This window comes from Oryctolagus cuniculus, chromosome 5, assembly GCF_964237555.1.
Source record: "Oryctolagus cuniculus chromosome 5, mOryCun1.1, whole genome shotgun sequence".
Classification (NCBI taxonomy): domain Eukaryota; kingdom Metazoa; phylum Chordata; class Mammalia; order Lagomorpha; family Leporidae; genus Oryctolagus; species Oryctolagus cuniculus.
This window is the reverse complement of record NC_091436.1, coordinates 7,625,170-7,646,755: the sequence shown is the minus strand read 5'-3', so window position 1 is coordinate 7,646,755 and position 21,586 is coordinate 7,625,170. Positions and strand designations below refer to the sequence as shown.

At 48.0% G+C, this 21,586-nt stretch overlaps 1 protein-coding gene across 7 annotated transcripts in view; it reads left to right on the top strand.

Moving 5' to 3' along the window:
• The window catches only part of MAP3K4 (mitogen-activated protein kinase kinase kinase 4), a 125,354-nt gene that overhangs the window by 31,977 nt on the left and 71,791 nt on the right, over positions 1–21,586 (top strand). For all 7 annotated transcript variants that reach the window (XM_051855155.2, XM_051855158.2, XM_051855156.2 and 4 more), the window contains exon 2: positions 12,544–12,734. In XM_051855155.2, the coding sequence (XP_051711115.2) occupies positions 12,544–12,734 (191 nt within the window). The remainder of the gene's footprint in view (positions 1–12,543; positions 12,735–21,586) is intronic.

Sequence of the window (21,586 nt, the reverse complement as noted above, 5' to 3'; positions counted from 1 at the left end):
GCTGCTCAATAGGCTAATCCTCTGCCTGCAGCACCCTGGGTTCTAGTCCTGGTCGGGGCGCCGGATTCTGTCCCGGTTGCCCCGGTTGGCTCTTCCAGGCCAGCTCTCTGCTGTGGCCCGGGAAGGCAGTGGAGGATGGCCCAAGTGCTTGGGCCCTGCACCCGCATGGGAGACCAGGAGAAGCACCTGGCTCCTGGCTTCGGATCAGCTTGGTGCGCTGGCCCCAGTGTGCCGGCCACAGCGGCCATTGTGGGGTGAACCAATGGAAAAGGGAGACCTTTCTCTCTGTCTCTCTCTCTCTCTCTCACTGTCCACTCTGCCTGTCCAAAAAAAAAAAAAAAAAAAAGGAACAGAAGGAACAGCCAGGATTCGAACTGGCATCCATATGGGATGCTGGTGTGCAGGCGGAGGCTTAGCCCACTATGCCACACTGCCGGCTCCATAGTATGACTTCTTTAAAGTGTTCGGTTAAATTTGTTTATATAGTTTTATGAGTTTATTTTCTGAAAAGTAATCTGAACATATTTTAAGCAGTTCATAGTTCTTTATTTTTTATTTTTTTTTAAGATTTATGTATTTATTTAAAAGGCAGAGAGAGAGAGGTCTTGCATCTGCTGGTTCACTCCCTAAATGGCCACATGGCTGGAGCTGGGCCATTCTGAAGCCTGGAGCCAGGGCATTCTTCCTGGTCTCCCATGTGGGTGCAGGGGCCCAAGGACTTGGGCCATCGTCCACTGCTTTCCCTGGAAGTGGAGCAGCCAGTGCCCATATGGGATTCTGGCACTGCAGGGCAGCGGCTTTACCTGCTATGCCACAGCGCCGGGCCCTCTTTTTTTTTTTAAGATTCATTTATTTACTTTAAAGGAAGAGTTATATATAGAGTGGGAGAAACAGAGAGAAGCATCTCCCATCCACTGGTTCACCCTCCAACTGGCTGAAACATTCAAGGTTGGGCCAGTCCAAAGCCAGGAGCCAGGACAGTCTTCCTGGTCTCCCACATGGATGCAGGGGCCCAAGCACTTGGGCCATCTTGTGCTGCTTTCCTAGGCAATTAGTAGGGAGCTGGATCGGAAGTGGAATAGCCAGGAATTGAACCAGTGTTCATATGGGATGCCAGTGTTGCAGGGGACGGCTTAACCTGCTGTGCCGAAATGCCAGCCCTGGCTGTTTTCCTTTTTCCCCTCCCCCCCCTCCCCTCCCCTCCTTCCTTCCTCTTACTTACAAGGCAGAGTTACAGAGCGGGAGAGACAGAGAGATCTACCATCTACTGGTTCACACCTCAAATGGCTGCAACTGACTTCTCATGGGGGTCATGGTCCCAAGCGCTTGGACCATCTGCTGCTGCTTTCCCATGCAGATTAGCAGGGTGGAGTGGAAGTGGGACAGCCAGACTCGAACCAGTACCCATATAGAAAGCCGGCATCCCAGGCTGTGGTTAAATGTGCTATGCTACAACGCCGGCTCGTTATTTTCATTTCTAAATGTGAGTAAAGTGTATACCTGTGGGTGACTTGTCTCATATATATTTGTTTTCTGTCTTGATGCATTCTTTTATATTCTGCTTAGTTCAGGGCTGATGAAATACAGTTTGTATAAATCTATGAGTGAAATAAAAGATCTATACCAGAAGATATAAATCCACCAGGCCCAATCCACCTGGCTATCTTTCTAGGACCTGACACTATCCATTTTATTTAAAACATGTGCTTTGGGCCTGATTTTTTTTTTTAAAGATTATTATTTTATTTGAAAGAGTTACACACAGAGAGAAGGAGAGGCAGAGAGCGAGCGAGGGAGAGGTCTTCCATCCGCTGGTTCGTTCTCCAATTGGCCACAACGGCCAGAGCTGTGCTGATCAGAAGCCAGGAGCTTCCTCTGGGTCTCTCACGTGGGTACAGGGACCCAAGCACTTGGGCCGTCTTCTACTGCTTTCCCAGGCCACAGCACAGAGCTGGATTGGAAGTGGAGCAACCGGGACCTGAATTGGCGGCCATATGGGATGCCAGCACTGCAGGTGGCGGCTTCACCTGCTGTGCCACAGCACTGGCCTTGGGCCTGATGTGGCGTAGTAGGTAAAGCCGCCTCCTGCAATGCTGGCATCCAATGTGGGCAGCGATTTGAGTCCCGGCTGCTCAACTTCCAATTCAGCTCCCTGGTGATGGCCTGGAAAAGCAGCAGAAGATGGGCCAAGTGCTTGGGCCCCTTCCACCCACATGGGAGACGTAGATGAAGCTCCTGGCTTCAGCCTGACTGAGCCCTGGCCATTGCAGCCACTTGGGTAGTGAACCAACGATGGAAGCTTGCTCTCTGTCTCTCCTCCTCTATCTCTGAATTTCAAATAAACAAACAAATAAATTAAAAAAAAATGTGCTTGTAGCTTATAGGCCACTCTAGAATACTTGTGGCTTTCAGTTGAACTCCGTGCTTGTCAAGAGTTCTTAGTTTGTAAATGTATTTCTGTATTCTGCCTTTTATTATAATTGTATAATGTGGTACACCATTATACAAATCTGTGAAGTGTGATTGCAGAAGATAATTGAATTGTGCTTTCTTTATGAACTAAGTTAGAATGCTCACAGTGTCAGTAGATGAGTCACAGGCAAACGTACTGCCATCAAATTAGGTGTAGTAGAGAGCTGTTAAGGTTTAGGAAGAAAAATCATGGAAATCTAGGAGCTTTTACATTCTCCTCCTATTTTAAAGAAAAGTAGATAGAGACTGGAGATGCCGTGCCACAGAGCTCGGTGCTCACGTCTGTTCGGGACCTCTCTGAAACAGTGCCATGGCCCTCAACAAAGTAGCGAGCAGCCGGGACCCAGCCGTGCACCTGAAGTGAGAGACATGCTTGAGGCTTGTGTACGCGACATTTATCTGTTACAGCGCAACAAGCCATGCCAACGCCTAATGGCTTAAAACAGAGCCGTTTATTGTCCCTCGCAGTACTGAGTGGTTTTTCTGCTTGTGGTGTTGGCTGCCGATCAGGGACGACTGGAGGATGCAGAGTAGCCTCCTGCACGCTGACGCTGGCTGGCCCAGGGAGCCCAGGTAACTTTGACCTAGCTCGCTTGGTGCGACCTCTCCACCTTGCTGGGCTGGGCTTCCTAGGCAGAGCACCGAGGACACCTTCTGGCAGCTTAGACGTAGAACCAGCCCACGGTCACTCTCGCCACATTTCATTGGTTAGAGCACTCCAGGGCCATCCCAAATTCAAGAAGAGGTGATGGGATGCTGACTTGATTTGCAGCAGCTAGGCTCCTCAGGGGCCACCAGACTTACAGCCACCAGAGTGTATTTGTTATTTTTTTAATTTGCAAGTTTCATTTTTAATGCTTTCAATATACAAGGGTACTTCAGAAAGTTCCATGAAAAATGCATATTGTGAAACGTCTGCATGGATTTCAAAATTTTTTCACTAAAATAAACTTACCTTTGAATCCTATGGATTTTTTGAAACCCTCGTGTGTGTGTGTGTGTGTGTGTGTGTGTGTAAGAGATTTATTTATTATTGAAAGGCAGATTTACAGAGTTGCAGAGGCAGAGAGAGAGAGAGGTCTTCCATCTGCTGGTTCACTCCCCAAATGGCCACAATGGCTGGAGCTGAGCCGATCCGAAGCCAAAAGCCAGGAGCTTCTTCCAGGTCTCCCATATAGGTGCAGGGGTCCAAGGACTTGGGCCATCTTGTACTGCTTTCCCAGGCCACAGCAGAGAACTGGATCGGAAATGTAGCGACTGGGACTCAAACCAGCGCCCATATGGTATCCTGGCACTGCAGGTGGTGGCTTTACCCGCTATGCTATAGCGCTGGCCCCAGTTTTTTTTTTTTTTTTTTTAAGTGTTTATTTTTATCTACTTGAAAGGCAGACTCACACACTCACACACGCACGCAGACACATCTGCTGGTTCACTCTTCCATGCTGGCAACAACTAGGGCTGTGCCCGGCTGAAGCCAGGAGCCCGGAACTCTGGGTCTCCCATGTTGGTTGCCGGAGCTCAAGCGCATGAGCCATCAGCAGCTGCCTCCCAGGCTGCATTCACAGGAAGTGGCATCTAAAACAGAGTGGCTGGGCCTTGAACCTGCGCTCCAGTATGAGATGCAGGTGACCCAAGCAGTGACTTAACCTGCTGTACCACTGTTTCCACTTTCTTGTGTAGTTCTCTGATTAACTGGCCGGCCCAAGTCTCAGTGGCATTGAAGAAGAATTATAATGAAAGTGTTTGCGAGAAAACACAGTAATTGGATTAAAATTCGTATTCTTGCTAATAAGTGTGGGGGCATAAGGGTTTCAGCCCATGTTAGTCTGATTCCAGATTGGCTGTTGCTTACACTGTGCCCTGCTGCTTTCATTTTGGTCATTGTACCCAGGGTTTTAGTATCACTTAGGCAGCATTATTGTCAGAAATCAACAATCTTTAGTCTTGCAACCTTTAAAAAATATATTCTGAAAACAGTGAAATCCGATTGTGTTATAAGAGAATGTAGATGATGATTGAGGAGTCAGATGGCTTGGTTAGCTCCAACCCCTATTCACCAGGTAGTCACTGAGCACATGATCCATACCAGGCGTGGCTCAGGCCTGGAGGGACGGTGGGAGGGAGGCACCGCGCCTGCTGGCTTGGAGCTTCAGCTGCAGCCCGGCCGAGGGGGGCTGCATGCCCACTTCCACAGGAGTCCTGTGCTCTTCTCAAGCTACTTGTTTTTTTAAAAAAGTGAATTTTAGTTTTTAAATTTTTTTAAAGATTTATTTATTTACTTATTTATTTGATAAATAGTTTTTATTTATTTATTTTTCCCCAGAAACCCTTTATTTTTTTTAAGAAACAAACAAAAATTTAATGGTTATTTTTAGGTAATACTTAAATATTAAGGCAGCTAAAATGTAAAATGTGCTGACTGGGTTTTTCTATACATTCTGTTTACATAGTGACTTTGATTTGACCTTCCCAAGAGCATCGCTCAGGAGTAAGAAAAAAGCATTGCATAATAGTTTCTGGGGCTCACGATGCCGCTCAGGGCAGCTGTCCCATGGCAAAGAATTGAAGGGAGGCAGTGGCCTCTCCCCACCCCTCTCCCTTGCCTCGTTTTGTTTTTACTTGAAGCACAGAAAGCTTTTATTTAAGGAATACAAACTTCATGCATTTCATAAGCACAACTTTAGGAACATAGTGATTCTAACCAACTGTATTTTTTTTTATTAAAGATTTATTTATTTGAGAGGCAGAGTTAGAAAGAGAGAGGCAGAGAGAGAGGTCTTCCATCCACTGGTTCATTCCCCAAATGGCTGCAACTGCCAGAGCTGAGCCAATCCAAAGCCAGGATCCAGGGGTTAATTCTGGGTGTCTCACGCAGGTGCAGAGGCTCAGGCACTTGGGCCATCTTCCACTGCTTTCCCAGGCCATTAGCAGAGAGCTGGATCAGAAGAGGAGCAGCTGGACTTAACTGGTGGCCATATGGGATGCCGGCACTGTAGGCTGCGTCTTAGCCTACTATGCCACAGCATTGACTCCTGAATTCCACTTAAAAAAAAAAAAAAAAAGTCTGATTGTCCTGAAAAATAATCAAGACTAACTAGTTTATGAAGACTGTATGATCTGAGTCAATGCAAAAGCTGAACTATAAATGTTGGATACGCTTGCAGATTGATAGTTCACCTGGGAGTTAGTTGAGAAATGTTCATCTATAGGTTGATAGTAGATATTAACTTTATTAATAAATTGGCTCTTGTAATATGAAGCAACCATACCACCTGCAGCATAGCTTTGATTTATCATACAGGCCAAGGAAGCTGTACTAATCCTTTTTTTTTTTTTAAGGTTTACTTTATTTGAGAGGTACAGTTACAGAGAAGGGGGAGAGAGGCAGAGGGAGAGGGGGAAGAGGAGGAGAGGTGGAGAGAGAGAGAGAGAGAGACACACACACACACACACACACACACACACAAAGATCACAAAGATCATCATCCACTAGTTCATTCCCCAAATGGTCACTATAGCTGGGGCTGGGCCAGGTTAAAGCCAGGAGCCAGGAGCTTTTTCTGGGTCTGCAATGTGGGTGCAGAGCCCAAGCACTAGGGTCATCTTCCATTGCTTTCCTAGGCAATAACCAGGGAGCTGGATCAAAGTAGAGCAGGGGCCTGTGCTGTGGCATAGCCGGTAAAGATGCCACCTGCAGTGCCGGGATACCAGTTCGAGTCCTGGCTGCTCCACTTCAATCGGCTCTCTGCTATGGCCTGGGAAAGCAATGGAAGATGGCGCAAGTCCTTAGGCCACTGTGCCCATGTGGGAGACCCAGAGGAAGCTCCAGGCTCCTGGCTTTGGATTTGCGCAGCTCCAGCCATTGAGGCCAACTGGAGGGTGAACCATCGGATGGAAGACCTTTCTGCCTTTCATTCTTTCTCTTCATAACTCTGACTTTCGAATAAATAAATAAATCTTAAAAAAAAAAAGTGGAGCAGCTGGGACTCAAACCAGTGCCCATATGGGATGCTGGCATTGCAGGTGGTGGCTTTACCTGCTGTGGCACAGCGCCGGCCCCAGATTCTTACACCTGAAGTCTACCATCCCTGCACACCTCTCCTCACTTTCCCCTCCTAGCAGAAATACCCTTCCTGTTATTCCATAGGGAGAACAGGATAACAGGGAGGTGGAAGGGAGCTGCACACAGGCGAGCGCTGCACTTCCCTGGGGAATATAAAACCGTCGTATTTCTGAGACATTGCTGAAGACCTTGTGACGAGCGTGAACCTCTGCTGAGGGCCTGTGCGGAACCACAGTGTTCCTGAGCTCACCCAGCTTCGTCGTTTTGCAGGTGACCCCTTTCCTGACTGTCACAGCAGAACTGTTTACCCCAGGAAACGGGAGTTGTTGTCTTGCTTTCTTTCCACACAGTTTTCCAGTTAAAGCTGCACCAGATCCCCTTGGGTTGACTCTAAGACAGTCTCTTCTTGGACCGGTTTCTGTTCTGAAGTGAGCAGCATACTTTAGCAGTTTTATGTTAAAAGAGTAAAACATCGACTTGTGTAACAGTTAGAAGTTTAGTACCAGAATGTTCACGTTCGTGTGCTTTTAAACGTGAGTAAGGGAAACGTCTCAGGGCAGCTGAGGTAGACTTTGTGCTGCTGTCCTCGTGGAAAACATTTGGTGTCCACGTAAACACCAAGGCAGTCACCTGACCACATTAGCTCATCTCACATGAGCTACAATAGATGAGGTTTGGGATGTCTACGGTCGTTTAATTGACATGAGGCAAGTTCTTTAGAATTTACCACTAGTATTTATTTTCCTAGATCTTATATATAATTTTTCTTTCAAAGATTAAACTCTTGCTTGATTTCTTTCTACCTGTTGTGCTCATGTATTACTTCTAGGCCAAGGCTCCCAGATGGTTTCCCTCTGGTTGCTTTTAAGACTTATGTCTTATTTTTCATAACTGGTCTACAGCAATTTTGCTACAGTATAGATACTTAGAACCTGGTAGTTTTCTTGGAGCTCACTGAGCTTGTTGGAGCGGTGAACTTAAATTTTGAAAATTTTGCAGCCTTTATTTTCAGAGATTTTTTTCCCTGGCCCCCCTCCGCTAGCCTTGGACTCTGATAATGTGCTCGGTCCAGTGCGTGCTGTCTCCGGGCACTGACTGTGCCCGCTCTGCTCCCCGGGGCTGGCTCATTTTGGATAGTTTCTCTGCTAAGCCTTCAAGGTCGCTCATCTTTTCTTCTGCAGTGTCTAATCTGCCCTAACTCCAACCATCTATTTTGGGCAAGGTTTTGATCTCTTAACTTTTATTTTAGTAATTTCTGGTCTGTTTCTATTGGTTGTTTCCTCTTGATTTGGGTCCCATTTTTCTGTTTGTTTGTTAATTTTTGATAGGAAGGCAGACATTGTGAATTTTATAATCGAGTGTTGGGCTTCTTTTTTATTTCTTTAATGTTGGACTTTGTTTTGACTTATAATTAAGTTACTAAGTTATCTGGGTGGAATGTAAATTGGTAACATTTCTGACAAGTGTGAATGCCGTCCTGACAGAGTAAAGTATATCCTAAAAAGGTGGTAAATACGTAGCTTCACCTTTGTGTAGTGCCTGTCCTAAGATTCACTTTAATTATGGTTGTAAGTATAGAGGCTGGTAGCTCCATGTAGCATTTTTCCTAACTCGTTTTTTATGCATATTGAATAACAAGAAGGATGGAATGTGTATGTTTGGTCACATTTTAATGCATTGTTCGTTGACAGTGTCATCTGCAGTTCAGTGTGGTTTTTTTTGATGTTGTTGTTTGCATAGTTAAATAGTTCAGGAAGACTCCGGAGTCAGTAGCTGTTTGCTGTGTCTGTGTGAAGGTATCGAGGTGGACGACTGTTTTGTAAAAGACACCGGAAGCGACTGTTGGCTTCTGTAGAAGTACCGCGAGGATTTATCCTTCGACTTTCATTTGGGGAGTGAGCCAAGCGAACTTTTCCATGTGTGGAGAAATAGCTTGTCCACAGTTAGGGGACAGCAGCACACACATAAATCTTCTGTTTTCCCAAATTAAGCTTCTCGTAAAGGTTAACATTTTTGCTATGTGTGCTGAGAGTCTTTACGAGCTTGAAGCACAGGGCTCATCTCCGATTGCGGGTCAGACGGGGGAACATCGCACTTGTTTTAAAGTCAGCTCTGCTGTCTCTTTAGCTCATAGCTCTGTCTTCGCGTCAGCGACTGCTGCTTGGGCCACTGCGGTTTGACGCTTGAAGTCCCCCTTCAGAGAATCTCCTCCCAGTCTCGTTTTGGATGCACGCTGTACTGCTGGCACTAGTAACTCAGGCCTGTTTATGTTTAGCTTAGCCCTTTATTTTCTTCATATTGTTGTATTAAGAGAAATCTTCACAGCTAACTTTCCTGACATATTTGAGAATATAGACAGTATGACTTCTGGATGAGTGCTCTTATTTAAAGTCTTGGGAAGATTCAGGAGTGTCTGCTTCATCCATGTGGTAGTCAGGTGTGGTGTCAGCTCCCAAGTTCGCATTCCCACCTGCTGCCCAGGCGTGTTCTCCAGGTTTCTGTTTGCTCTTGTTTCTGATGGTCCTGCTGTCTGGCTGTGTTAACTGACCCGACATTTGTGCTGTGGGTTTCTAGTGATTCCCATGACAGTGTGAAACCTGCCCTTGTGGGAAAGCACTGAACGTTTGTGATCCTGTGCTGGGCACCCCTGGAGGTAGAGAAGTCACGCACTGCAGTCTTCCCTACCCACACTTCATTAGTGGGGAGAGCGCGTCAGAGCAAGCATGTGCCTCACCGTGTGGAATTGGAAGAAGACGTGGGGAAGGTCAGGGTGTTCCCAGTCCCTGTGCCCTGCTGGACACTGGGGAGGACTCTCTGGATGGACTCTCTGGATGGGAAGCTGGGAGCCAGGAGCTCAGGTTCTCTCGGTGGGTGGTGGGTGGGCACAGGACGCCGAGGCCTGCGACTTCAGTCTTGTCACTCTCAGTCCCCCTCTGTGGTTAGGTACATTATTGGGTTTAATGTTTGTGGGAGTAGAGTATAAGAATTTATTATGTTTCTTTTATATATGTGCAATGTAGAGATTTAAACTAAGTTGTTCAAGGCCCACCCGGTAGGCAGTACAGCCAGGATTTGAACCGAGGTCCATCCCACCGAAGCTGATGCTGTTAATAGTCACAAAGCCTGTCTTATTTACCGCTAAAACTTACGGAAAAGAAAGCATTTACCTTGGCATTTATAGTCTTGTCCTTCATGCAGCTGAATAAACTATTTTATAGTGAATCTAACAGAAGAAATGCTTATAAGAAACGTTAAGTTTGGGGCTGATGCTGTGGCTTAGTTGGTAAAACCACCACCTGCAGTGCCAGCATCTCATATGGGTGCCAGTTCAAATCCTGGCTGCTCTACTTCTGATCCAGCTCTCTGCTGTGGCCTGGGAAGGCAGTGGAGGATGGCCCAAGTCCTTGGACTCCTGCACCTTCATGGGAGACCTGGAGGAAGCTCCTGGCTCCTGGCTTCGGATTGGTGCGGCTCCAGCTGTTGCAGCTGGGGAGTGAACCAGCGAATGGAAGACCTCCCCCCCCCCCCCTCTCTGCCTCTTTTTCTCTCTCTGTGCAACTCTTTCAAAAAAAAAAAAAAAGAAATGTTAAGTTTATCCAAGGCACGTTATTTGTTGTATGGCTTTATGAGACTGAAATATAATTGGCCTCAAAGAACAGGTGGATGCTGTTAATAATTTTTTGTTCATGGTTTAATTTGCCGGCTTTCGGGGCATTTTACTTGTGTGTTTTGTGTACACGTGTATTTGGGAATATGTCTGCTCAAAAGTATCTAGAGCAGTCTTAAAAATTAGTCATTAAAATAATCAGTTTTTGATCTGTCAGAATTTTTTTTTTTTAATAAATTTCATTACTGGGGCAGACACTGGCTGCTTGGGATGGCTGCTTGCCATGTGGTAGTGCAGGTTTAGTCCTGGGAGCTCTGCCCCGATCCACCTTCCTGCCGATGCGTCCTTGGGAGCTCCGCCCCTGATCCTCCTTCCTGCCGATGCGTCCTTGGGAGGCAGCTAATGATGGCTCAAGTGCTTGGGCCTCTTCACCCACTTGTGAGGTCTGGACGCGGTTCTGGGCTCTTAGCTTTGGCCTAGCCTGTCCTTGCTGTTGCCAGCATTTGGAGAGGCACCCATCAAATGGATAATTGCTTTTGCTCTTGGCTCTAACTCTCCCTCTGCCTTTGCATTAGATGAAAAAAAAAAAAAAAAGAAAAACATTAAAGAAGTTCAGTAATTTGTGTAATACCGCATATTTTTGTTTTTCAAAAGATAATTTCTTTCCTGAAGTTTTAGTTGCCAGACTAATTTAATAATCATGCTCTCATTTTTTTTTTTTTTAAAGATTTATTTTATTTATTTAAAGGCAGAGCTACAGAGGCAGAGAGAGATCTTCCAGCTGTTGGTTCATGCCCCAAATGGCCATGAAGCCATTTGTGGGCCGGGCCACAGGCAGGAGCCAGGAGCTCGATCCGGGTTTCTCACGTAGGTGCAGGAGTCCATAGACTTTGACCATCTTCTGCTGCTTTCCCATGCACATTCACAGGGAGCTGGATCGGAAGTGGTTGGCCAAGATGGGAACCCATGCTCTGATGTGGGATTCAGCATTGCAGGCCTTGGCTTAACCTGCTATGCTGTATTGCCTGCCCTATGCTCTGATGTTTAATTTTTAGAATCATTTTTCTTTTTTCCTTGTGATTTTGAAATAATTTTTATTTTATATCAAGATTTAAATTGCTAGCAAGAAAACTAGTTGCATGTTGTATATAGTTTGGTGTCATGTTTACAAAATGATGTATATTTCATAAAGAATAAGAATGGGGTAGATTGATGATTCCTAAGTGGAAAGAATTTTGTAATTGACTCCTAGTTCACTGCTTTAGAATTGCATTTGCTCTTGGTTTGTATTATTAAGTTTTATTTTGTTAGCTTTTCAAAAGCAGAACTTCGTCAAAGTGATACTATTCCAGAAACTAGCGGGGGATAGGGAACTGGCAGGCAGTGTTTCATGAGAAGTTGGGTTTGAAGGTGAAGAGAATCGAGTTCCTTGTCCCCTCCCATGATGTCCTTGAGTTCTCGCCCCCCTCCCGTGGCCTCCTTGAGTTCCTGTCCCCTCCCATGGCCTCCTTGAGTTCCCGTCCCCCTCCCGTGGCCTCCTTGAGTTCCCTTCCCCCTCCCGTGGCCTCCTTGAGTTCCCGTCCCCTCCCGTGATGTCCTTGAGTTCCCGTCCCCTCCTGTGGCCTCCTTGAGTTCCCTCCCCCTTTCCATGGCCTCCTTGAGTTCCCTCCTCCTTTCCATGGCCTCCTTGAGTTCCCTCCCCCTTTCCATGGCCTCCTTGAGTTCCCGTCCCCTTCCATGGCCTCCTTGAGTTCCCGTCCCCTTCCATGGCCTCCTTGATTTCCCTTCCCCTCCCGTGGCCTCCTTGAGTTCCCTTCCCATCCCGTGGCCTCCTTGATTTCCCTTCCCCTCCCGTGGCCTCCTTGAGTTCCCTTCCCCTCCCGTGATGTCCTTGAGTTCCCGTCCCCTCCCGTGATGTCCTTGAGTTCCCGTCCCCTTCCATGGCCTCCTTGAGTTCCTGTCCCCTCCTGTGTCCTTGAGTTCCCGTCCTCTTCCGTGGCGTCTTCCCCTGCACAGCTCTGCACTGAAGCTGCTTGGCGACTTCAGATGTGCCCTCCATGCGTGCTGCGTGGGTCAGTGAAGCGTCGCTGTGCTGCTTTCCCGTGGAGAGTAGAGGCCCTGGAGCTCAGGAGGACTGTACTCGCCCGCTCGCCAGTTAGCTTGTCAGTCGTGGGCTCACAAGTCCGTTCTCAGTCCTGCCTAACTTCACCTTCTAGTCCTTGGCTGTTTTTCCCTTGATCCCTGAGTTGTTAGTTTTTGGCTTTGTTCCTGTTTGAGAGTTCTGCAAACAGGACCAGCAGCCAGTGGTCGTGGTAAGAGTGGCCCAGGGTGCTGTAGCAAGAGTAGTGGTTTACCTTCGACGCCTCTGACTGAACGCTCCTCTGCTTACTGTCTTGTATAGGCAGGAGTGCACCTCGGGAGATTCTGCGTGCAAGAGTCCTGACTCGGATCCGGAGGACTTTCCCGATGAGACGAATACGGAAAATCTGTATGGCACCTCTCCCCCCAGCACACCTCGGCAGATGAAGCGCATGTCCACCAAACACCAGAGGACTAGTGCAGGGAGGCTGGGCAGCCGATGTAGTTTGAAAGGTGAGTCTGAAGCTTGAAACGGTGTACACGAGAGGGGATGACCCCGTTGGTACATAATCTTTTATGGCATGCAACTAGCAACCTCTTTTTTTTTTTTCCAAAGATAATATTTTATTTATTTGAAAGGCAGAGTTGGAGGGAGGGAGAGACAGAGATATTCTCCATCTGCTGGTTCACTCCCCAAATGGCCGTGATGGTTGGAGCTGGGCCAGTCCAAAGCCAAGGAGCCTGGAACTCCATCTGGGTCTCCCCTGTGGGGCTCAGCACGTGAGCCATCTTCCACTGTTTTCCCCGGGCACATTAGCGGGGAGCTGGATTGGAAGTGGAGCAGCCCATACCCAAACCAGCGCTAGTATGTGATGGCGGTGTTGCAGGTGGCAGCTTAACCAGCTGTGCCAGCCCCTTGATTGATCCTCCTGCTTTAATTGAAAATTGAATACCGCTTTTATTTTTAACCTCTCAAATCGTTGCCATTAGCAGTATTGTTAATAAAGGAGACAAGTGATTTTCCAGTGATGGAAAGGCTTGTCCTGAGCCATGGTTCAAGGCAGGGATGTGAGGCGTGTGAAGATGAGAAAGAAGCCAGGTGTTTGCAGCATGCTGACCCCGGAGGCTGCAGGTGACACGGAGAGGCGGCTCAGTCACTCCAGCCTCCTCCGCTGCGGCTGCTCTTTCTGCCCAGAGTGCTGCGTGCGTCCTGGGGCTCTGGGGAGACCAGAGCCTGACTCTCTTTCCCAGGGCTCCTGGTCAATCTCAGATGCTGCCAGCACCTCGAGGTGCTGCCCCTGGATGGGACCCCACAGTTAGTGGCTGCAGACCGAGCCTCTGTCCTGTGTTGCTTTTTGTATGGAAGCCCAATTCGCCCATTAGCTGTTGTTTCCTGAGGGAGATGAGTTGGATCACTCGGAGCTGCTGCCTCTGTTTCCCTGCAGGGTGGCCTGGGACCTCGGCTCACTGAAAGCACGTAGCTTGGGACTGCCCTGGTCAATTCTAGCAGACCGCTTGTCCCGAGGCGGATCCACAGCCTCCTGGCGTTCATCTGTGCGTCGGTGCACAGGGCTTGGCCGTCCTGTTCCGTCCCCTCTGAGAAACGCGTCCTGCTGACCTCAGGCCCACACCCCTCTCCTGTCCCCTGTGTGTGTTCTTAGTTCCTCTTTGGTCACCTTCCTCTCCCTGCAGCGTCTTCAGATGGAAGGTTCCTGGAAAGTGGGCTTTATGAAAAAACAGTCTACCTGTTTCAGAAGTTTTTCTGTCCTAGGCAAAGTCACTTTTCAGTCCATGTTTCCAAGAATGTTTTGAAAAGCCTTGCGTTGTTCTCATGGTTGTGAGTCGGCGACTCCACCTGCGTTCCCACTGGCGCCCGTCCCCAGAGGAGGGGGGAGAAGCAGGCTAGAAGCAGGCTGCGATCCACCAGTGAGGGCGCACCTGAGGGGTCCCCCAGCACCAGAGCCTTCCTCACACCTGATTTGCCCACAGAGTGGTTTTTAAACTTTCCTCTAGAACTTTATTTGCAGCAGGTTGTTAGCCTGTGCTCTGTGCTCACCCTCACCGTTTTGGAAACTGACACCTTTCCATTTTAATTCGTCACCTTACAGATCAGTCCTTGTCTGTGTTTTCTGTGAGGAATTCCTCAGTCGCCTACAGGGGTTCATTGTCTAACGTGGCTCTCACTGACGTGGCATCTGGTGGACCAGCCTTAGCTAGTGAATCTGCTTCGTGGCCGTCCTCGGAGGAGGTGTGCTGGCGCATGCTCTGTTCAGGCCTTGGTCCATGCTGTTTCAGAACAGGAGCAGAGAACTCACTTCCTCCACCTCATGGCTGGCGTGCTGAGGCCCGGGCTTCAGGGCAGCACATTTACGGTCAGGAGGCTGCAGGTGCAGGCAGGTGTGTGGTGTGGGTGTTTTCCCCTGGTACGCGGCGTGGGGGTGAAGCTAGTCTGGGGGTGCCTGTGGGTCTTTCACTCATCAGTCACACAGCCAGGAAACAGACGTCTGCGCTCCTGGCATCCCGCGGGGTTTGTGAGACGCAGGGAAGGGAGAAGCTTGTCCCTTTCCCTCACGGCTTCATTTGTGTGTGTGTTTCATAGCACCACAGGATGTTAGAGCTGGAGGAGGTGTCAGCACTGCTTCCCCGGGCCTGCCCTGCGGTGGGAAGCTCCGTCTCGCTAGCTTCTCAGCAGGCCCAGGGCGCCACAGCCCTCCTGCGCTTCTTCTCTTGTTCCAAAAGATTGCGTTTTTGCCATGGGAAAGTTAGAAATATAGGCAGACAGAAAGAAAGATCATGTATTAACCAGTGCACAAAATAACTCCTTTTATGCTCTTAGCCTACAGTCTCTTTGTGTGTATTTATGTTGACATACTATATTTACTATTTTGTAGCTAGCTCCCTTTTAATTTAATGTGCGTTTTTAAAAAAAGATTTATTTATTTATTTGAAAGGCAGAGTTACAGAGAGGCAGAGGCAGAGAGAGAGAGAGAGAGAGAGGTCTTCCATTTGCTGGTTCACTCCCCAGATGGCTGCAATGGCTGGAGCAGGGCCAATCTGAAGCCAGGAGCTTCTTCTAGGTCTCCCACGTGGGTGCAGGGGCCCAAGCACTTGGGTCATCTTCCAGTGTTTTCCCAGGTCATAGCAGGGAGCTTGGAAGTGGAGCAGCCAGGACTTGAACCGGTGCCCATATGGGATGCTGGCACTGCAGGCAGATGCTTAACCTACTACGCCACAGCACCGACCCCTAGAATCATCTTTAAATATCATGCTCCACCAGTTCTGTGTAGGCCCTACATAGTGTTCATTTTGTAGTCGAGGAGACTGAGCTCAGAGTTCTTGGAATTCACAGTTTTTATAGTTTTATGTCTCCGTCATGCATGTATTAGGAAGCGGCTTCATGTGTTTGTCACCTGGTAAATTGTTTCTTACCAAAGTTCTTGTTCACAAATACCAAGACAAGAAGGACTTGGCACACTGTTGAGCAGTGGGCCATTTTATTGTTTTGATGATACGGTATCTATGTTTGATGGCAGACAGTCCTTGAGAACTTAGTTGCTCTCAGAGGACGGCAGCACAGCCTGGAGGGCAGGAGCACAAGCCCAGTTCCCACAATTCCTGGACTCCATGCCTGGTTCTGCCACCGACTGCTGGGTCTCGTCTTCTTTCTCTGTGAAGTAATCTGCCTTATTACAGTGTCACGAGGGTTGTATGTTAGTTAGCATTGGCTGCTGCTGTTATTGTTATAAACTGAAGATTTCCCAATATCGACTACCTTTTTCTCACCTCCAATCTGACAGTAACTTGAAATCCCTGCACAATGGATGTTTTGGTGGTGGAGTTGGCATTTCAGTGCGTGGTCTTGGGATTGGTCGTCATTGTCTGTTGCTGTTCCTTTGTGATGCTGCCAGGACAGTTCAGGCTGCCCTGCTTCTTCACGTTTTCTGTGTTAATGTTGAAAATTTGTGCCAGTTTTCTTAGTTGTTTAAATTTACTTTGTCTAATTTTTTGAAAATAAACATTTTTGTAAAAGAAGGTTTTTTTAAAGATTTATTTATTTATTTGAAAGTCAGAGTTACACAGAGAGAGGAGAGGCAGAGAGAGAGAGGTCTTCCATCCGCTGGTTCACTCCCTAATTGACTGCAACGGCTGGAGCTGCACTGATCTGAAGCCAGGAGCCAGGAGCTTCTTCCGGGTCTCCCACGCGGGTGCAGGGGCCCGAGGACTTGGGCCATCTTCTACTGATTTCCCAGGCCACAGCAGAGAGCTGGATTGGAAGTGGAGCAGCCAGGTCTCGAACTGGTACCTGTATGGGATGATGGCACTGCAGGTGGTGGCTTTTACCTGCTACGCCCAGCGCTTGCCCTGGGAAGGTTTGTTTAATTTACTTGAAAGGCACAGCAACAGAGAGGGAGAGACAGAAAGAGATCTTTCATCTGCTGGTTCACTCCTCAGATGGCTGCAGCAGTCAGGGCCAGGCCAGGCCAAAGGCAGGAGCAGGAACTCTGTCCAGGTCTCCTGTGTGGGTGGCAGGAGTCCAAGTACTTGGGCCATCATCTGCTGCTTTCCTAGGTACATTAGCAGGGAGCTGTGTCAAGTGGAGCAGACAGGACTTGAACTAGTGCTGTGATATGGGATGCTGGCATTGCAGGCAGTTGCTTCACCTGCAGTGCCACAATGCCGGCCCTGCTTCTGTCTAATTTTATACTTATCTTTGCCATAGAGAATATAATTGTAAATGTGGCTGTGTGTGTGTGTGTGTGTGTGTGTATGTGTATGTTTTAAAATACCCTGTGTGTGTGTGTAGTGTTTCAAAAAAGAAATGTCTTTAATTAAATGAGTCCCCATGCAGAGAGATTTTCCATCTGCTGGTTCATTCCCTGAATGCCCACAACAGTCAGGCTTCAGCCAGGTGCAGCCAGGAGTTCACAACAACTCAATACGAGGCCCCTGTATGAGTGGCGTGGATCCAATTGCTTGACTCGCTGTCTGCTGCCTCCCTGCGCACACATTAGCAGGAGGCCGGGATCTGAAACCAAGCTGGGACTCTCACGCAGTCACTCCCAAAAGAGTGACTCCAGCCTTTGTGCAGGGAGGGGTGTGGGGAGCATGGCTTCTGTGGGGCTTCCACAACTCACCTGGTGTTGCTGGGAGGTGGGGGGAGGCTCTGCAGGTGGAATTAACCGTCTTCAGCCTGCCCGAGGGCAGCCAGCTCTAGCTGGACAGAGCCCTTCCTAGTGGTGGTACTGAGCCTCCACCCGTCTCCAAGTCCTCTCCTGTCTCCTTGGCCCCCACATCTGCCTACAGTGCAAGCTGGGGCCTGAGAGCCCTGGGCCACAGGCATAGGGGTGGGCGCATAAGCGTGAGCCCCCGAGTCCACCCAGGTGTGTAGGGCTGTGCTCAGAGGACTTAGCCACTGGGGCTCACAGTGAGGATAGGGTCAGGAGCTCGTCACTCGTGCAGACCTGCTGATGAGAGAGTGCAGGTCACCTTCTGGATGGCTCCCGCACACGCTGACCTCCAGTGTGACAGCCGTTTTCAGACAGTCCCACTACGACCTGTGCAGTCTTGGGCCTCCTGGCCTGGTGCTGCAAGCCCTGGTGTCTCATGGCCAGCTGGCCAGCAGGAGCTGTGGTTCCACTTCCATTGTGTGTTGTCTGTGATGACAGCTGGACAGAGGGGACAGACCCACCCATGGACAGGCAGATGCCCTCAGGGAAGGTCAAGGCCTTCTTTTAAAGGCTGTCCCTGCAATCGTTAGCCCCACCCAGGAGAGTGTCCCACTTCATAAACCAAGTCAGGCAGTTAGGGGCCTTAACGTCCGAGTTTCTCAGCAGGAGGGATGTCAGTGCGTGAGATGCCTTCCACCCGCTGCACCGCGTCACTCTCCAGATGGCTGCGGCAGGGCTGATCGAGGCTGAAGTCCAGAGCCTGGACCTGCTTCCCCGTCTCCCGTGTAGGTGGCAGGGGACCGTCTGCTGCTGCTCTCCCAGGCACATCAGCAGGGAGCTAGACTGGAGGCCTGCAGCTTAGGACGCAAGCTGACACCCTGGTGTGAGGATGCCGGGAGGCCGGCGTTAGAAGCAGCTCAGCCGACTGCACCACAGCACCGGCCCCTGAACTGATATGAGAAAAATAAGTGGAGTAGAGGGAAATTTGGGAGCACTTGTCATTCTTGCTTTCAAAATGCCATTGCTTATCTAAGTAGGAGTGAATGGTTTATGTTTGCTCTGTTAATAAAGGTATAAAGAATCCAGAGTGAAACAGGACAGAGGAGGCAAGAGTAACTTTTTTTTAAAAGATTTATTTATTTATTTGAAAGTTAGAGTTACACAGAGAGGGAAGGAGAGGCAGAGAGAGAGAGAGAGAGATCGATCGATTGATCGATCGATCTTCCATCTGCTGGTTCACTCCCCACATGGCCACAATGACCGGAGCTGAGCCGATCCGAAGTCAGGAGCCAGGAGCTTCTTCCAGGTCTCCTGTGTGGGTGCAGGGACCCAAGGACTTGGGCCATCCTCCACTGCTTTCCCAGGCCACATCAGAGAGCTGGATTGGAAGTGGAGCAGCCAGGACTGGAACCGGCGCCCATATGGGATGCTGGCACTGCAGGCGGTAGCTTTACCTACTGCGCCACTGTGCCAGCCCCCAAGAGTAACTTGAAGAATTGGCCTGGACAGATATTTTATGAATAATATAGCTAAAAACAATAAAATTAAAAGATATTTTTAAATTTAGGATAAAATTATTTCTTCATATTTCTTTTTTTTAGTCATCAAAGTATTTATTTTATTTGAAAGACAGAAATTTCCCATCTGCTGGTTTATTCCCCAAATGCCCTCAATAGCCAGGGCTGGGCGAGGCCGAAGCCAAGAATACAAACTCAATCTAGGTCTCCCACACGGGCAGCTGCTGCGCCCCAGGGTGTGCATCAGCAGAAAGCTGGAACAGAAGGCAGACCTGGGACCTGGACCCCAGGCGCTCTGATGATGAGATGTGGACGTCCTGAGTGCCGCCTCACCTGCTGTGCCAGACGCCTGTTCCTGGGAAGACGTTTCTTTCACTGGAAAATACGAAAAGTTTAAAGCATTTAGAAGTACATAAAAGATTGATACTGCAGATAAAAATTTTATTCTTAAAATGTTGCTTATTTAAAAAATAAAGATAATAGTTTTTATACTAAAATGCAGTGAAAGTCCCTAGACAGATGGATTTAAGCTCCTTTTTGATGTTCCACAATAAATTAAATTTAATATGAGGGTTTTTAAAAAAGTTAATGGGGGGCTGGTGCCATGGCTCACTTGGTTAATCCTCCGCCTGCAGCGCCGGCATCCCATATGGGCACCGGGTTCTAGTCCCGATTGCTCATCTTCCAGTCCAGCTCTCTGCTGTGGCCCAGGAGGGTAGTGGAGAATGGCCCAAGTGCTTGGGCCCTGCACCCTCATGGGAGACCAGGAGGCGGCACCTGACTCCTGGCTTTGGGTCGACGCAGCACCGGCTGTGGCAGCCATTTGGGGAGTGATCCAATGGAAGGAAGACCTCTCTCTCTCTCTCTCTCTCTCTCACTGTCTAACTCTGTCAAATAAAATAAAAAAGTTAATGGGAAGATGGAGTTAATAGATTTTTTTTTCTATGCAAAACAAGCCTAGAGATCTCTTGTATATTGTGAATGGGATGTAAGTGACCTTGGAAAAATAGTTTAAAATTTTTTATTTTAAAACTAATTTGAATTGACTAGGAGGTAAATTGCTTTTATACAAGTTTCCTTGATCCATTGATTATGGGTATATTAATCTGTAGTTCATGTAAATATCAAATCTAAAGACATAATATGTACTGAGAAAAATACTTTTATTTGATGATGCAGTATATTTTTAGAATTTTAATTTTGATTAAAGGAGGTTTTTTATACTTGCTGATGTTTAGATGCAGATTTTAAAAAGCCACTTCATTACTATTATGCCTATTTATACAAAGAAATGTATGAGTGACAAGGTGATTATGACCTTAAAATTCACTCTCATATCACCATTATGTGACATTGTCTGACATTTTCCTGCCAGAGGTGGTGAAGTGTTAGAAAATGTGTGTCCTGGGGTTGGCGCTGTGGTGCAGTAGATTAATCCTCCACCTGCAGTGCCAGCATCCCATATGGGTGCTGGTTCTAGTCCCGGCTGCTCCACTTCCAATCCAGCTCTCTGCTGTAGCCCGGGGAAGGCAGTGGAGGATGGCCCAGATGCTTGGGCCCTGCACCTGCATGGGAGACCTGGAAGAAGCTCCTGGCTCCTGGCTTCGGATCAGTGCAGCTCCAGCTGTTGCAGCCATGTGGAGAGTGAACCAGTGAATGGAAGACCTTTTTGTCTGTCTCTCCCTCTTGCTGTCTGTGACTCTACCGCTCAAATAATCAAACAAGATCTTAAAAAGAAAGAAAGAAAGAAAGAAAATGTGTGTCCTGGACTCAGTGAAATGAAGTGTGTGTCGAGTGTTGAGCGTAGAGCAGAGTGGGGTGGTGGTGTAGGCTAGGCACCTCCAGGACAACCAGGGGGAGGGAAGCCTGGAACCATGAGAAGCATTCACGCTTTAGAGTTGCCAGCTTCCAAGGAGGAGACTTGAAAAGGGGTAATTGTAATTACACAAGTAGAAGAGAACCTCGAGACAGTCGTTTTCAGAAAGCAACAAAATTAAAGAGAAGGTGGAGCTACCTGTGTTGAAAGTGCAAAGAGGAAGGAAGGGTGTGTGTGTGTGTGTGCCCGCGTGTGCCCGCATACGTTTTAAAGCTTGAAATTAAATTCATAGTCATTTACAGTTGTTTAAGTCAGCGTTCGCTGTTTACTTGCTTTGCACTAATTTTGAATGATCTTTTTGTGCCAGTATACAAATTATATTGAATGAGTTTTTTAATGTTGTTCATGTTAAATTTAAAATGTTGTTGCTCATTGGTTTGTAGCGAAGAGCAAATTAAGCAATAGAAGGACTAAGGCTGCATTTTTACCTGTCAGCTCTTTATGAGAAGTTCACGGCGGTCAGGGCCCCTTCGCCGCTCTGCCTCATTTCCCTGGGAGGAAAGCGGCCCGGGGAACGACGGGACGGCCCTCGGGTTAACACAGATCCTTACTGATGGGCAGGAGCTGGCTGTGCGTTCTGATCCAGGCTTCTGTCGATCTCCTGTGTCCTTTCTTCTTTCTAAGTGGAAGGTGATTATTGCTGGAGATTGGATTAAACTCTTCCATGATTGTGCGTGTAGTATAGATGTGAACGCCCAGTTTGGGGTTCGTACTTGCAGTGTAAGAGAATACAGCAAATACAGCAAGGAAAAAGGATGAGCTCTTTTTAAAAATGTAGAGAGGAATGTTATGTATTTATTTTGA